This window comes from Littorina saxatilis, linkage group LG17 (genome assembly GCF_037325665.1).
Source record: "Littorina saxatilis isolate snail1 linkage group LG17, US_GU_Lsax_2.0, whole genome shotgun sequence".
NCBI classification, from domain to species: Eukaryota; Metazoa; Mollusca; class Gastropoda; order Littorinimorpha; family Littorinidae; genus Littorina; species Littorina saxatilis.
In genome coordinates, this window is record NC_090261.1 from 13,646,934 (window position 1) to 13,664,469 (window position 17,536).

Consider the following 17,536-nt stretch of genomic DNA (forward strand, 5'->3'; position numbering starts at 1 on the left):
ACTGAGATAGGAAAAATGTTCCTAAAATACACAACAAATCCAAAGTTAATTCACAGCACAAGACCATTGTACTAATTACTATACTGCTAACATCCAGGTTCTTCACTGATGTCTATAATTGACAGTGACAACTTACATGGCTCTAGCTCTTTGTATGATAGAAGCAAGACAATCTTTTACCAAATCATCTCAAAGCAACGCAGCAATGACAGACCTGTCTAATCTAGGCAAGCAAATAAAGCAACGCAGCAATGACAGACCTGTCTAATCTAGGCAAGCAAATAAAGCAACACAGCAATGACAGACCTGTCTAATCTAGGCAAGCAAATAAAGCAACGCAGCAATGACAGACCTGTCTAATCTAGGCAAGCAAATAAAGCAACGCAGAAATGACAGACCTGTCTAATCTAGGCAAGCAAATAAAGCAACGCAGCAATGACAGACCTGTCTAATCTAGGCAAGCAAATAAAGCCGCCGCATGAACTTAATTAAGACAAAAGCCTCACCAGAGTGGAAGTGATCTGAGCGTAAGAGTACTCCAGTATGGAGGGCAGCTGTGGCTGAGCGGCGTTGAGCAGCATGTCAAACACTGCTCTGAGCTTGCTGGGTTCAAGTTCCACGCACTGAGCCAGTGTACTCCTTACACGCAGCCACATTTCTTCTTCCTCGCCCTCCTGGAAGTGCACAACACAATATCACACAACTGCATCTGATGCATGCAAAATGAAAGTACAGTGGAACCCCCATTTTAAGACCTCCAAAAATCTGAAAAATTCAGGCCTTAAAAAGGAGGGAGTCTTAAAATGGGGGTAAATTTACAGAGGTCATGAACAGAAAGTCTGAGAAAACAGGGTCTTAAAAGGGGGGTTCCACTGTATTGCAAAATGTTGAGCAATTTCCCAAGCCCCAAAATACATAAAACGCCTGAGTTGAAAAAACATTCCGTCATTCGTCATAAATGACAACGTACTTGTATGCGTATTGATGTTACTCCATACTTTGCTCTTTTCATTCAGTTTTCATTGATCTTACTTGATTGTTTTTTTCCTCTCAATTCCACAACCACTTTCACATTTCATTTTCAGCTTAGCATTAAAAAGCTAAAACTGTTATGCAAGGCAAGAAAGTATAACACATGAGAAACTCTTGAAAATACATTTCTCATCTATTCAGCTTTTGTTTTCTGTCCATTTACACAGAAGATCTCTCTATCAAGATCTGTTCAAGCGTGTCAGTACATATGTCTCCAAATCATAGCAAATAACCTGATTCTGTGTGCGTGTTTGCATGTACATGTATACATGTATGCCAGCTAAATGCTAGCATTCGGGATACCATCACTGTGACTAGGAGTATGAGCACTTATACAGCTATACCCAATAACTGAATGAACTAATCAATCATGTGTTGAGTGCATACCGGTGTGCAACGCGGTAGACTTTATGCAGGGAAGGGACAAAGACTGTTCTGCTACTAGCATCCCCCCTCTTTAGCGCGAAGGGGCACCAACACAGGACCAGTAAGTAGACCAACCAGTGAACGCTCAGCAGTCTGAAATAGCGGCACTTTCCATTCTTTGTCTAACCAGAAACATTGTAGCTGTAATTTGTGGAGTTTTCTCTCCGGCTTTGTTTCTTTTTTCAACTTTGCAACTTCAGTTAGCTGTTTAATTTAGTCTATCATCGATTGATTTTGCCTTTCTCGTCAACGGGAAACTCTGGCAAGGTGAGTGTCCTGATCTAATCTAGAAACTACATGAGAAATATAAATTACCTTCTGCAAGGGGTGCATCTTCTCACAGGAGAAGCAGACGATCATGACGGCCTCGATGAAGGCCAGACGAGAGAAGAGAATGGCAAGAGACGACGACTGCTTGCTACACCCATCATGCACCTCCTTGCCGCACACCTGGTCATCGCTAGACGTCTCACAGGCAGAGGTAGGCGGCAGGTCCACCAAAATACCCATTGCTAGCACCAACGTTTCCTGCACAATGTACAGACATGGAGAATTTCGGTAACAGGCGCGGAACGTTTCGCTGTTCATGCACAGCTTTGCACACGTCTTCCACATGTCCAGCAAAGCGGGAAGCGTTTCCAGAATGCTCTTGTGGATGTCGTCCACTGAACCGTCTTCATCTTCTGATGCTGTTGAGTCTGCTGGGGGTATACCCTCTGGGGCAACATTTTCTTTATTTTTAGGAGACATGTCAATATTCTTTTTCTGAGACTTAAGCTGAAGTTGTTGAAAAGCTGCTGTGATGGCGCAGGTCTTTTGTGCCAGCGTGTCGATGAAGGTCTGTATGACGATGCCACCCTTGTACTCCATTGACTGTTGTGCGGTGAGGGTGCTGGCCGGTGCATGCCTGGTGATCATCTGCTGTTCGTCGATCATGATCAAGGCTTCAAACACGCCCATCACCGGCACTCTCAGCTGTTCATTGTCCAACAGCTGCGTCAGGCGCATCAGGCCGCTTTTCTCCAGAAACAGCCACATGACTTTATCCACCTGCAGAACGTAGGGCAGGGAAGATACGCAAAACAGCATGACAGAGTTAGGGACAGTGCTCACCCAGTTCCCCTCCTCACCTGAAGATGTCAGTTCTTCTTTCTCCCCCCTGGGAGCATTGGCAGGCTGCTCCACCGCCCTCATGTTCAACACGTGCAGGTAAATTCCAAAGAACAACTCTTCCTTGATGTCACTGTTGCCTCCGATGGCGAGGGTTATCAGCTGTTTGGCTACCACCAGAGCGATGCTTTCGTCACCAGATAAAATATGCTGACACAGCAGTCGAAGAGATCTCCACCGCGATACTGTTTTCTGCTCACGAGTTTCTCCCACTTCGCAGCTGGCAAAGCCGCTGTCGATGCGAAAGGCAGTGTCTGAGAGAACCTGTCGGTCAGAAGAGCACTGGGAGCAGCCCACTCCGGTCACTCCCTGGGCCTCCGCTGACCCCTGGAACTGACTGAGCAACATGACGTTCAGCGTCTCCAGGGCATAGTTCCTGACAGCGGGTGACAAAGCAGGAACGAGTGGAACAATTGTGTTCACCACTGTTGCAGGAAGCAGACAACAGCACACACCTTCCTCACGCAGCGCAGAAAGGATCAACAGTTTTGTGCTCTTGGCCTGAGCTTTTCTCAGACATTCTAGGAGCAGGCAAGACCATTTAGCCATCTGGCACAGCGACGGGTCTGCAAGTTTCATCTGAACTACTGAGCTCTCTTCGTTCACACTAGGTGGTACCAACACCGTTTCCAAGGGGGCACCAAAAATATCATGATGGTGGTGAAAGAAGATCCCATACTCACAGTTTCTGTGCCGCCGTTTGAGGCATTTGATGGCGTGGATGTAGTTGACTTTGACCACCTTTAGACAGTGGATAAGATTGCACAGCCACTTGATAGGGTCCGTCTGGCCGTCATCTATTGTCGTGTCCTTTTTCCGGTTCTGTTTGTCGCTCAGAACGTACAGGTAGCGGAAATAGTCCTCCCCTCCATGTCGACGAAACAACTCCATAACCGCATTCGCGTCTCGTACAAAAGAGGGGTTGAACGGCAGGTTGTTATAAACCACGCGGAAAAGGTCAAGGCAGCCGCACACCGCATCCTGAATGACATTCCACTCCAGCAGACTCTGCTGCTTAGAGCCATTGTCGCCATTGCTGTGGTCTCTGTTCCGGTCACAGTAGGCTAAGGAAGACAGCACACCAGGCACAACTTTCAACGACAAAAGGATGCGTACGCCATTTTGCTGTGTGGCAATGATCCCGCTCAGAGTCAGAATCACCCTAAGGAGCTGTTGGTGTAAGACTAACCCAGTCTCTCTCGGCCAAGGCAAAGAGACGACATCTTGACTGGCAGCATCCTGAGGCTGACCAGAGCTGGACGCAGCAGAGAAACTAAGCAGGACGTCCAGCAGAACAGGCAAGATGTTGGACGACAGAGTCTGTCCGGGGTTGCTCAAACTAACGTCCAACACAGCCAAGTCTTCAAGAAGGTGCAGCAGTAACTGAAACAAATGACTGGAGCCGATGGATTTACTTTCCACATCACCACCCTCTCTGCTGTCCACAGACTCATCCTCAGACCCTGATTCTTCCTCTTTCAGCAGAGGAGTCCACACCTGCGTTCTCATGGACTTTTTCAAACGTGGTTGTCTTGGTCTTCTAACGTCACTGTCTTCTGCTTCGGATTCGTTGTTCTCATCCTTCTCCTTGGACGATACTGTCTTTGTGTAGCGCTTCTTTTCCCTGTGTGAGGGAGAGGATGAGCTTTTCTTCGGAGTTGTGTACCCTTTGAAATCGTAGCTGACATGTCTGGTGTGCTTGGGCAGGTGGTCCACCCACTGAAAACACCTGGACACTGGAACCTGCGGCTCCACACCTGTCAACAAAATGCAGTTGAATCATCATTCACACCTCCATTTGTATATGTTCCAATGCAAGAACTCCTCACTCATCCCAGACAACTTAACTCTTTCAAAACAATTCATACAGTGGGTGGCCGAGTGGTAACGCACTTGCGCTCGGAAGCGAGAGGTTGCGAGTTCGACCCTGGGTCAGGGCGTTAGCAATTTTCTCCCCCCTTTCTTAACCTAGGTGGTGGGTTCAAGTGCTAGTCTTTCGGATGAGACGAAAAACCGAGGTCCCTTCGTGTACACTACATTGGGGTGTGCACGTTAAAGATCCCACGATTGAAAAAAGGGTCTTTCCTGGCAAAATTGTGTAGGCATAGATAAAAAAAAAAAGTCCACCAAAATACCCGTGTGACTTGGAATAATAGGCCGTGAAAAGTAGAATATGCGCCGAAATGGTTGCGATCTGCTGGTTGATGTGAATGCGTGATGTATTGTGTAAAAAATTCCATCTCACACAGCATAAATAGATCCCTGCGCCTTGAGTCCGAGTCTGGAGATACGCGCGCGATATAAGACTTCATCTATATAGCAGCGATGAAAATAAGGACACCCTTCCGACCAGCCCAAAGTGTCCCAACACAGCAGGTGACTTTTCATGACAGGTCAATTTTGCTCAAGATAATAGATAGAGGGACAACAGAAGAGGTCCTTTCTTGGGAAGCATCCATAAGCAAATTCATCAGGATCAAAGTTCTCATTCGGAATAGTCCAAGCTGGTAGTGATCTCACTCTAAACCACACAACATTCAGTATTAGAACCAATTTTCCTTACCACTGCCACTTCTACTTAACAACTTATAAACAAAAATAACCATGCAAACATTTTTCAGTCACAAACATGTAAACAAATTACAAAACAAGAGGCGAAGCCTTCAAGGCTCACGTAAGAAATCCACAAACAGTAACACAAACTCAATCACTCAGTCACACATACACACACACACACACACACACACACACAGTAAGCATAGTAGATGACACTGTGCAAGAAAGCGAGACACTAGATCTAGATCTGAATGGCCGATTTCGAAGAAAAAAATAGTCTCGGCCCGCTCAAAATAACAATGACCGAGACTTTCAGTAATTCCTTCGCGTGACGTCTAACCCTCTTACGTCATAATGTGACGTCTTAAAATGTTGTGACGTCTTCAAATGTTAAAGTTTCTACCACAGACATACATACATACGCACGCACGCACAGACAGACAAAAGTTAGCATCGCATAGGCTACACTTACGTGAGCCAATTATGACGAGCTCACCTTAGTAAGTGAAGTCTAATTGTAGTTTTATCGACCACAATGTAGAGAGGAAAGGGATTATGTGTCAATGACGATTTCCCGCGTTTGCTCGCACGTGATCCAATTCCTCTCGGAATTGTGGGAGATAAAATAAGCCTATGAGGGTTTTTTAAAAAAGAAAGAAAGAAAGAATGTAAAAAAGCAGTATTATGACAAAAAAAGATGTGTGAATCGTACCAAGAGAGTTGAGGTGGTATCCATTGCTATCGGACAGTCGTATCTTCAGACAGAAGGGCAGCAGAGTCAGGAGTATGTTGCACAGGTCATGTCGGTTGTACACTCCCTGTCATAAACACATGAACGTATGTCAGTCTTCAACAAAGTAGTGTGTCAGTGTCGGTCTTCAACAAAGTAGTGTGTCAGTGTCAGTCTTCAACAAAGTAGTGTGTCAGTGTCAGTCTTCAACAAAGTAGTGTGTCAGTGTCAGTCTTGAACTAAGTAGTGTGTCAGTGTCAGTCTTCAACAAAGTAGTGTGTCAGTGTCAGTCTTCAACAAAGTAGTGTGTCAGTGTCAGTCTTCAACAAAGTAGCGTGTCAGACTCAGTGTCATTCTTCAACAAAGTAGCGTGTCAGACTCAGTGTCATTCTTAAACAAAGTAGTGCGTCAGACTCAGTGTCAGTCTTCAACAAAGTAGTCTGTCAGACTCAGTGTCAGTCTTCAATAAAGTAGTGTGTCAGACTCAGTGTCAGTCTTCCACAAAGTAGTGTGTCAGACTCAGTGTCAGTCTTCAACAAAGTAGTGTGTCAGACTCAGTGTCAGTCTTCAAAAAAGTAGTGTGTGAGTCTTCAACAATGCAGTTCAGCAGAGAAGCAAAATTTAAATCAAACACAGTGTTGTTCCAAGGCCTTGATCTTTGGTCATTTACGCACACTTTTTTGATCTGACGCATTGTTCTGACCCCATGCTGGTTGACTGTTCTATATCTTTGACACATGGGATGTCTTTTGACACAGTATTTTGCGATCAGGACATTTTGACTGATCTATATTTAGTTTGCATCCAGGTCTAACTGACCTATTAGCCTCTGTCTGGGAACAAAACTGCGAACACATGCTTGGATAACCTTAGCCAAGTAAATGTCAGAAACCTGTTTTCTTCTTATTTTTGTAGACCTTTTTTGTGTTTTTGTGGGTGTGTGTGTGTGATATTTGCTTTTAACTTAAGCAAGTGAACCAATGGAATCAAACATCTTATGTCATCTAAGTCTGTTTACCTGTACCAGTAACAAACAAAAATGGACAAACAAGTCACAATATGTAAGAATTTGTTGAAGGCACCTGCATTAAGCTATTCATCTATTTGAACTTCACTGTGAAAAAAGGGTAGTGTAAATATGGAAATTCAAATCTTATTTTGCGCTGCTTCAATCTTTTGCTGCATCAGTATCACATTGATCGTTATTGGCAACCAACATTAAAAAAAAAACAAGAAAGGTTACTTATTGGAACGTTAAGTTTTTTTTAGACAACAACGAAAAATGTAAAAGTGAATGTTTCATTTTATCAAAAATCAAACATTCCAATAACATACTAACCTTTCTTGGGTTTTCTTATTCTGGATTTTCGAACGTTAGTAGTCTAAGATCTGTTTTGGATTTAGCATAAGCAACCAACCGCAAGGATTTCTTTTCTCGTTTGCCTTCACTTTTTCGTCTTTCCAATCCATTACCAGTGCCACACCAGCTCAAAGACACACTTAACATTTCGTCTTTCCAATCTATTACCAGTGCCACACCAGCTCAAAGCCACACTTAACGTTACCTGAACACCAATTTTGTGAATTGCGTAGAGGAGCATCCAGCCATGATCTTCCAGCAAGTAGTTTTCCAGGTTGGTGATGTCATCACCCTCCGCCGTCGAACTCGTCACCGTGAAGATGTTGCGCATGAACTCATGGGACAGTTCGTTGGGCACATTTCTCATCTCACTGAAACAAACCAAATATAGTTTTGCTGTAATCTACGAAAGATTGAAAAGAGGCACATCATGCCTACTTACTCTCCTGAGAGTTCAAATGTTTCAAAGCATGATTGAATTTTATATTCATAAAATCCATTTGAAATCAAAGAAGACAACAACAAAAATTAACAAAAGATGTGTGGAACTTTCACAAGTAATGAACATTTTTAACTCACTCGTCTACATGGAATGAAACACTGGGTATAAGGCCTAAAAAAAAAAATAGGTGTGGTTACGGTAACCCGACCTACCCTATTTTGGGGGGCCGATCCTATAACTTTTTATTACATTTGTCAAAAAAATACCAAAAAACCCCAAGTAAACGAGTGCAGAAAACGCAATGAAAGCGAAAGCGCCCGAGTCGTACACTTATTTCCCTGTCAAGTAGGTTTAATTTGTACACATTAAAAAAAAAAGTTAAAAAAAAAAAGTGATTGCCTACCTTCCTACCCTATTTTTTTTGGCTATGTTACCGTAACCACACCTATTATTTTTTTTGGCCTAATCAGAAACTTGTAGTGTACGTGTCCCATACATGACATACTCACCTCAAAATGCAGTTTTCATCTGTGCTGCTCTCTTTGAGGAACTGGCAGAGAAACCTGTCCAGGATAACTTGCTTCTTCTGAAAGACGTCAGAGAAAAAGACAAATTAAGTAAGAGCATGGCTTTCAACGCTCAGAGTGTTACACAATGGTATGGTAAGTCAACCTGCACACCAGAGTGGGAGGAAAGATAAGTTACTTTTTTCTTTCAAATAACAATATGATGGAAACTTCTAGTTCTAGCACGTCATGTCTTATAGAAGAGAGAAAATGAAAGTTTTACGCCCTCACGGCAAAGCCATTAGGGGCATGTTACACGGGAAAACCCGGCTTTGTATGAAAATAAAAAATAAAAATGCGGGGGGGGGGGGGGGGGGGGGGGGATGTAGACAGCTGGCTGCCGGCTGCTAGAGGAGACCTGAAATGGGCTAGGGACCGGGTTGGGTCGTCTTGGGTCAGTGCTGAAATGGTTACTTTTTTGGCTGTTGGCCGAACGGACACCCGGGCTTCATATTTTTGCATGCATGTATTCGTGTTTCCAAGGCCTGAGGCTTTCGCTGTGACCCTGGGATCTTTATCGTGCGCATGCGTGCACACGGGGGTGTTCGGACACCGAGGAGAGTCTGCACAAAGTTGACTCTGGGACACACATCCCGCGCCGAACTTGGGGGTTGAACCCACGCTGATAGTAACAACCGGCTTTAAAGCCAGCGCCTCTACCGACTGGGCAAACTCCCCCCCCACCCCCCACCCCAATTTGTTGGGGTCAAGAAGTTCCATGGAGGGCGGGGGGTATGGAGTAACACATAGTGTTTTGCTCAGAACATTCCCACCCATGCAGAGCCGCGCTATGGGTACGCATTACCGTGAAGCTGGCAGTCAGTGCTACCAAATGTCGTCTGTGTCTACCACTCGGTGGTGACTTAATGTGGGTCTATGTAAGCAGATGCCAGCGCAAGCAATCTGATGCAGAGTCAGGAGGCGGTTTGGTACAAGAGAACCTTAGAGGCCACAGCCTCGGCCGTCTAAGGGATCTGTGTGTCTGGAGGCACATTTGGTTTCTGAGGTTCAAGCGGAGCTGTTGCCTCTGCTCCCAAGTTCCCGTGTCTGGAGGCGTTTTTGGTATGGTAGCAAACCTGTAGGTTGGGGCCTCTGCCTTTCAGGATGCCAGGACTACAAAATGTGTGTCTTGGGACACATTTAGCTTAAGATTCCAGAAGTGGATCTGTGCTGTGCTGGGTCTGCTGCAAGCACACTAGAACCAGCTCGCAACAGTTGAGGTGAACAAATTGGTGACCAAGACCATCATCGGTTTCTCTATAATACTAATAAGGTATTCACAGGTCTAATCTGCTTGGCACCTGCACCGCTGTGTTGTCCAAAGACACCACTTGTTGTACATTGGACACTTTTCAGTTCTATCCTCAAGCATACTGTCAAATTGTCTTATGTTAATGGGTGGTTCTGGTGAGGTTATGCCCCCTCTTTCTTTCGGCTGGCAACTGGCGCCACCTCGCCTCAAGATCACACGAGAAAGGAAAGAAAAATTGCATTGGTCCCAAATAGCATATCGGTTTGGTAACAGTTCATGTGTAAGTCGTGCATTTTATACGGTAAACAGACAATGGTCGGTTCTGGTGAGGTTATGCCCCTTCTTTTTTTCGGCTGGTAACCGGCGCCACCTCGCGGCAAGATCACGGGAGTTGTCTCGCTTTATCACCCCAAAAGCGCTCATTGCAACAATGATGGTCTGTTTTTTGTGGCTAATCATCCAGAAAGGGCAAATCCTGATTTTGTTGTTGTAAAAAGTTCCTTTAAGTGGACTTCTTCTTCTTCTTCTTCTTGGCGTTCGCAGAGGTTACACAATCAGTCCAGCACTGGTGATAAATGTTGTCGTTTTCTCCAACTCCTGTCGACTGCCGTATAGTTTGGTCTGCAAGGGAGTTGGTGACGGCCACACTTCTTTTCGTTCCTCATCTAGTAAGGGACATCGCTGTAAGATGTGTTCCGCTGTTTGGTCCTCTTGACCGCAGGCACAGGTTGGTGATGGCGCCAGCTTGAACTTTCGGTTCATGTGAGCATTGAGCCTGTTGTGGCCAGTACGCAGCCTGATGAGGTTGACTTGCTGCTCTCTGGACATTGTGTGGTAGTCATCTCTGTTTGTCCTTGGCCTCATCAATGCCTTGATGATTGTCTTCTGCTCACTAAAGCTGACACTGTTTTCAGGTTGGTCTTCCACGGCTCCTTCTTTTGCCAGCTCATCTGCCCTTTCATTTCCTGGTATCCCACAGTGTGCTGGTATCCACTGGAGGACAACTCTTCTGGTTTGTCTGACCATCTGTAATGCTTTGGCCAGCTGTGGGAGTTTGTCGTTCTCTAGGGCCTGAAGGACTGAAAGGGCGTCCGAGAGGAAGACAACTTGGTAGCAAGGGTCTGCGGAGTCCTGAACGAAGGAGGCGGCCTGCATGAGAGCTTCTGCTTCTGCTTTATAGTTTGTGCAGTGTTTGCCAGTGGCAACGCTGGATGTAGCTGTATGTCCCCCAGGGAACTGGATGAGAATGCCTGCACCTCCATTGAGCACGGCGTTAGTTGCTGATCCATCAGTGTATACATGGATCCACGCCTCTTTTGGGTACTGTTCGTCGATCAGGGCTAAGGTGAGTGCCTGTCGAGCTGTGTCATTCTGATCTTCTCCTGAGGTAACATGTGGAACACTGGTGCAGATCTGGATGCCTGGTTTCTCTGTTGCCTTGGGGGTTTCCTCTTCTTCTTGAGTCAGAGGTAGAGTGTTCTGTGGAAGGACTTCCCTGTACTGTCGAGAAAGTCTCTTGCTCTCGTGTACAAAACTGCTCCGTTTAAGCCGGTTCTTGGTGAGGTTGCTCAGTCTGTGCTTCATGGGGTGGTCGGGTAGGCACTTGAGCTTCTCGGCCTGTACCATAGTCTTGGCTTCTCTTCTCTGACAGAGGGGTTGGATGGTGGTAAGCTTCTCCATTTCCTTGATGGGCGTGGATTTCATTGCACCGGTGATGAGTCGGAGGGCCTGGTTTTGCACACGGTCAAGGGTCTGCAGGTTTGTCTTGGCTGAGGTTGACCACGCTGTGGAGCCGTACTCGAGGTGGGGTCTGATTGTTCCCTGGTATACTGTCTTCAGTATCTTCTCGTTCGCTCGTTGGACTTCAAAGGATGTGCCTTACATAATGGTGCATTTCAAAAGACTTACTCGCGGCCGCCTGGTGGGTTAAGTGTGGAGATTCTTCCGATCTCCCAGGTCAACTTATGTGCAGACCTGCTAGTGGCTTATCTCCCTTCGTGTGCACACGCAAGCACAAGACCAAGTGCGCACGAAAGAGATCCTGTAATCCATGTCAGAGTTCGGTGGGTTATAGAAACACGAAAATATCCAGCATGCTTCCTCCGAAAGCGGCGTATGGCTGCCTTAATGGAGGGGTAAAAACGGTCATACACGTAAAATTCCACTCGTGCAAAAAACACGAGTGTACGTGGGAGTTTCAGCCCACGAACGCAGAAGAAGAAAAAGACTTACTTTCACATTAGAAGATGTATCTTTTTCTGGCAGCCTCCTGGACAGCTGTGCATAAGTTTCCCACGTCTCCGACAACATCTTGGCACTAAAGGTTGGTAGCTTTACTTGAACCTGAATGAAAAAAAGAGAAGTCATTAACACTTTTGAGTTTTAAAACTTGAACAGTCATAGATTTAGTACATTTAGTAATTAGTTTGTTATTCAGCTTGATTGATTTTGAAAGTAATTCTGACGGGCGGAGTGGCGTGGTGGTAAGACGTCGGCCTCCTAATCGGGAGGTCGTGAGTTTGAATCCCGGTCGCTGTCGCCTGGTGGGTTTAAGAGTGGAAATTTTTCCGATCTCCCAGGTCAACTTATGTGCAGACCTGCTAGTGACTTAACCCTCTTCGTGTGTACACACAAGCATAAGACCAAGTGCGCACGAAAAAGATCCTGTAATCCATGTCAGAGTTCGGTGGGTTATAGAAACATGAAAATACTTAGCATGCCTCCCCCGAAATCGGAGTATGCTGCCTGAATGGCGGGGTAAAAATGGTCATACACGTAAAAATCCACTCGTGCTAAAAACATGAGTGAACGTGGGAGTCTTAAGCCTATGAACGAAGAAGAAGAAGAAGAAGAAGAAGAAGAAAGTAATTCTCTTGCATAACAAAACATTGTTGCTGCAGACAACTATACCCCTCCCCTCCTAAATGTCTCATCCAAACCAAAACATTATAACAAACATGAGGTGAACACAGGATGAAATGAGATTCTGTTGTAACCCAATCAGTATGACTATATCTCAATGTTAGTCATGCATATATATATATATATATATATATATATATATATAATATGCATGACTAACATTGAGTCTATGATGTCACTCTATGACAAGAAAATAAGCAAAACATCAGGCAAAAGCGACATATGATACTCTCTCTCTCAGTACATTACAATGCATCCTGTCAATAATAACCAGACCTGGGAACCCCTGTTTTGCACTTAGAGTATTCTCAAACAAACTCAGTGTATTTTCAGAAAAATGAACGTACTCCACACAGCATTTGAACATCCATGATTCAAACATGCTTCACACGCGTGCGCCACATCGTTAATTAAGTTTACCTATACAGTCGAGATCGCTTTACACGAAATGAAAGGGACCAATATTTTGTTTCGAGTAAACGTTTTTTCGCGATAACGAAAATGATCAAACTGATCACTTTTTTTTTTAAAGCAAGATAAAGAAGATAAAACAGTGCCATACCTTAAATTAAAAAAAAGCCTCTGTAGTGCGCGGCAGACGAAGTACACGGTTCAGTCAAAGTCGGCAGTTTTATCGTCTGCTACAGTTCATTATTTTGTTGTACACTTTAATTCCCCACAAACAAAATTAAAATCCATTGCAGTGTTTAAAATCCATTGCAGTGTTTATGAATTCACACAGGACGAAAGAAATCCGTCAACTTCAACTGTTTGACAGGCTCACTGCACTTTCCGACGAACCGTTCAATTCTTGTGTACATTTAAAACAAATCCTTTTTTCAATTTTTACTGACAAAAACTGTAATCATGTGTCAAAATACTGGATCGGCTTCAAGATGGGCTTGTGAATAAAAGTAGTGTAGGAATTTTTCTCGTCGTATTTTTTTCCCACTGACCGTACTGATCGTATTCTCGACAATCATGCGTACAGAATACGGCGAAATCGTATGGGTTCCCAGGTCTGAATAACAAAATGCGTGCAAGCAATACACATAACCCTCATTCCAAAAATAAAGGCTGAATTATATAAACAATCACAAGACACTCCAAAATTCACACACACACACGGTACACACAGAAAAATGCTACAAAATATAGCGAGCTCACGTTGATGGCACTTTTGATCAGAAAACATGTAGTGAACTAGTGTAGCAGCTTGTCATCTTAAGGGTGTACCCTTAATTTGGGAAACAACTCATGGGTATTTCCCACTTTCCTTCTTTATATCAAGAGTTATCAAGACGAAAATCCACACAAAATTAATGGTGGGTATTTCGATTCAGAGTGAATGACAGTAGGAGCGACCACTATGAAGTTGAAAGACAAAACAGCATTATCCATTGTTTTGTGCTAGACAAGTTTGACATGTCGCACTTTGCCCTACAAACTGGGTTGAAGGAAAAACCTTGGTAAAGAGATGCTTGGAGTTTCTACCACACTTATGTCATGTTCGTCCTTCGATGTTATTCCAAAACACATGTCACTAATTACTGAATCAGGAAAAATGTCAACCAGCACAGCTGTAGCGATATATGTTACTTACGGGGTGTCGCAGTTTACCGGAGGTGCTGGAATCGAGGCTGGAACTCCGTATCTGACACAGAAACTAAGTTGCAAACAGCCAGTGCTCCAAGTCGAAACCAAAACAAAAGTTTGTGCTTCATGTTCGATCCTTGTTTCGTCCCATTGCCAGCACATCAGTCTTGCAACAAATCCTAGTAAAGCTTAGAAAAATACTCTACACGGTTCTAAATGCTCCAACATACTCGCACCGGCTGCTTAACGCCATAAGTATGCAGAAGTGGTTGTTTTTGATCACAAACGTGAGGTTCGGCCACCGGCACGTGACTTTGTTTTTGGTGAAACTACAACTTCCGGTGGAGAGACCCCGGCGGAAGTCGAACGTAAAACTATGTAAAACACAGGAGCGTGTATCAAACTACCTGACTCGGGAGCACATCTTACCTGACTGAACAAAAAATTGCTGTCGCGTCCAACTTTGGCTAATAACTAGTTGTTGTTAATTGCTACAAAGAGAAGATTGGATATTACAGTACTTCCGGTTGGTTGAAAGTGACGGTCGGCAACGGTCGGACGGTCGGCAACGGTCGGCGACAAAAAACCAGTGTATAACTATAACACTGACAACAAAAAAATCCAAAGCATGTTGGGTACACATAACTCCTTCGTCGAAGAAGCAACGAGTCACCGGCGATCATCCTCGGCCCCATTTCACACTGAGAATGACCATAAAATTAAACTAGATACTTAGGCTTACATCTGGCCAAGCCCTATTTAGCCTTAGATAATTAAGATTAGTTGACCTAAAATGACAGGAATGTTTTTTCCCATACCGGTAGCTTATTGTTAAGATCTGTACGATTGATGAATTAACAAACGTTGAACTTAGATTTTGTTTAGCGAATAAAGATTTTGCGTGTTACATTGAATCCCACAGTATGTGTTTGTAAACACTCTCTCTCTCCCTCTCTCTCTCTCTCTGTTGTTTTCCCCATTTGACCCCCTCTCCTAAGCCCCCTGAATCTCTCTCTTTCTTCTCCCTCACCTGACACCTTCTCCTAAGCCTCTCTCTCTCTCCCTCTCTCTTCTCGGTGTTGTTTTCCCCATTTGACCCCCTCTCCTAAGTTTGTAGTTGCCGACCGTCGCCGACCGTTGCCGACCGTCGCCGACCGTTGCCGACCGTCGCCGACCGTCACTTTCAACCAACCCCAGTACTTCAATCAATCGGTCAGTGAATGAAAACACCATGGTCACATATTTTGATACACTCTCCTGTGACAGCACAGACACTATATCGAAAGTACAGGTGTACAGTTAGCAATCCCGCCTGCGAAAGGTAGCGGACGCTGTTGCACTTTTTCTATTTTACGACTAAAAAACACACCAAAAGGACCAAATGTGACAGACAACTGAGAAACTGAGACAAGACTCCTATCCTCACCATACTGTGCTTGAAAAGCCTACATTCTAGGGCAAACGGACTAAAACCAAGCCGCAAGTACAGCAGCAAGACTGAGACCAGCTGGAGTTGTACACTATATCCACCTTGTGTACAGTGAATTCTTAAGACTCTTTTAGATGCGCACACCCAAAAAACGTCACGTTGATAGTCGTCGTCGGCTTCTGTGGCGCACCCGCCAACCACCAACCCAGGCGGGTTATCATATCCAGATCCATACTTCAGCGGTCACGCTGTCACAGTGACAGTGGAGTTGAACCCGGCTATAAATAGCACTGAGTCGGCAATATGGCCAGAAACCCTCCCCACCCCACCCCCTCCGACGCCACAAACACACGCATAGCGCACTGCATGGGGGGGGGGGGGGGGGGGGCATTGTACACCACGAAGGGAATGATAAATTACGCTTTAAACTGTCCACAAACACACAGCCCCTCCCCCCCCCCCCCCGGCCCCCGCCCCCCCCCCCCCCTCCACGATGTTATTTCAAGTTTCACTGAAGCTACAAATTAACGGATGAGGCCGAAAAATTGAATTAACAAACACAATAAAATCAGTGAAACTGAATGGAGAAAAAAACTGTTGGCTGATTACCAAGTGTCAGTTGAGCCTATTGAACAAGTCGCAGCGAGCAATTTCATGGAAAGCTTTTTCTGCGACTTGGCGGAAATCCGGCTGATGCAAATCGGTCGGGGAAGTAATCACAAACTTAACGAGCTTTTCTCTTCTTTCTTTTTTCGTTTCTAACGGTCAATATTTGCCTTGACGCTCGACTGATCAGACCAAAAACGTTATGCAGAAGAGTTGGCCGGAGGATGCGTTGCGAGTCACGTCAGTAGTTATTCGTTGACGGTAGTCTACCGATTTCACTTTCCGGGTCGCTAGTCTAAATGCCAGAAGCGCATCGTTGTGGTCCCGGCGACCGACCTATTTTTTATATACACAAAACCATCGCGAAGCTGCAACGGCCACATGCCAACAGTCGCATCCGGCAATTACAATCATTTCGGCTGACATGCATTGTTTTCTTTAGGGTAGACAACAGACAGTTGATCCTATCATTTTGGGTGTAAAAATACAAAATAAAACAAAACTTGACTAAATGTACAATAAGGGGGAAAATCAATGTGGAAGCCAGCAGTCTGCCCCTCATAGCAATTCATATAAAGAGGTAAAAAAAAAACTTTTGCAACGAGGAAAAATCAATTTTGTTATACGTAGCAAACTATTTCTACAAGACATCCACTGATCAATATTGTCATGCATGGCCGATAAGCAAACGTGGAGTAGATGCAGTGTGTTTTGCATAGCGCATGGGGGGGGGGGGGGGGGGCATTGTACACCACGAAGGGAATGATAAATTACGCTTTAAACTGTCCACATGCATCAATGCAGAACAAACAAAGAATGTCTGTTTACACATTTTTTGGCTTACCTATCGAGTTTCCGTTGTGATATTTTCACGTGAAATGTTGAAAACACCGGAAATAAAGTCAGCACACCATCAGGCCTAACAACTGTGGCTTCAGTTGACATTTTTTGTTTAGTTTCTTTTTATGTGGTTTTTGTTTGCTCGCGGCACGGCTCGATTTATGTGTGTGTGTGTGTGTGTGTGTGTGTGTGTGTGTGTGTGTGTGTGTTTATGTGTGTGTGTGTGTGTGTGGCGTCAGTGCGAGCTTGCGTGTCTGTACAGTGTCTGTCTGTCTGTCTGCCTGTCTGCCTGTCTGTCTGTCTGTCTGTCTGTCTGCGTGTCAGTGTGAGGAGTTCAGTCTTGCAGACTCCCGCGAACAAGATACGAAGCCCAATGTACCGATTTACAATTTAACACCTCGGGCGACCACGGCTTACGAAGGGATCGATTGTTGACACATCATCAGCGTTTGGAGGAGTAAAGATCTTTCTGCTTACTTATATCGTTCTTTTGCAAGAAAAACAACTAATTGTTTGTTTGCTCGTTTTTTTGTTTGTTCGTTTGCTTGCTTGTTTGTTTGTGTATTTGGTTGGTTGTTGTATATTTGTTTGTTTGTTTATTTATTTGTT

At 44.7% G+C, this 17,536-nt stretch overlaps 1 protein-coding gene across 1 annotated transcript in view; it reads right to left on the reverse strand.

The window, feature by feature from the left end:
• LOC138952687 (lysosomal-trafficking regulator-like) overlaps positions 1-14,344 on the reverse strand; it is a 109,208-nt gene extending 94,864 nt beyond the window's left edge. Inside the window, exons 1-7 of the mRNA XM_070324385.1 lie at positions 14,060-14,344; positions 11,767-11,877; positions 8,226-8,302; positions 7,480-7,645; positions 5,843-6,002; positions 1,774-4,385; positions 507-674 (exon numbers count right to left, since the gene is read on the reverse strand). Coding sequence (XP_070180486.1) covers positions 507-674; positions 1,774-4,385; positions 5,843-6,002; positions 7,480-7,645; positions 8,226-8,302; positions 11,767-11,844 — 3,261 coding nt within the window. The 5' untranslated portion in view covers positions 11,845-11,877; positions 14,060-14,344. The remainder of the gene's footprint in view (positions 1-506; positions 675-1,773; positions 4,386-5,842; positions 6,003-7,479; positions 7,646-8,225; positions 8,303-11,766; positions 11,878-14,059) is intronic.
• Between the last annotated feature and the right edge of the window lie 3,192 nt (positions 14,345-17,536).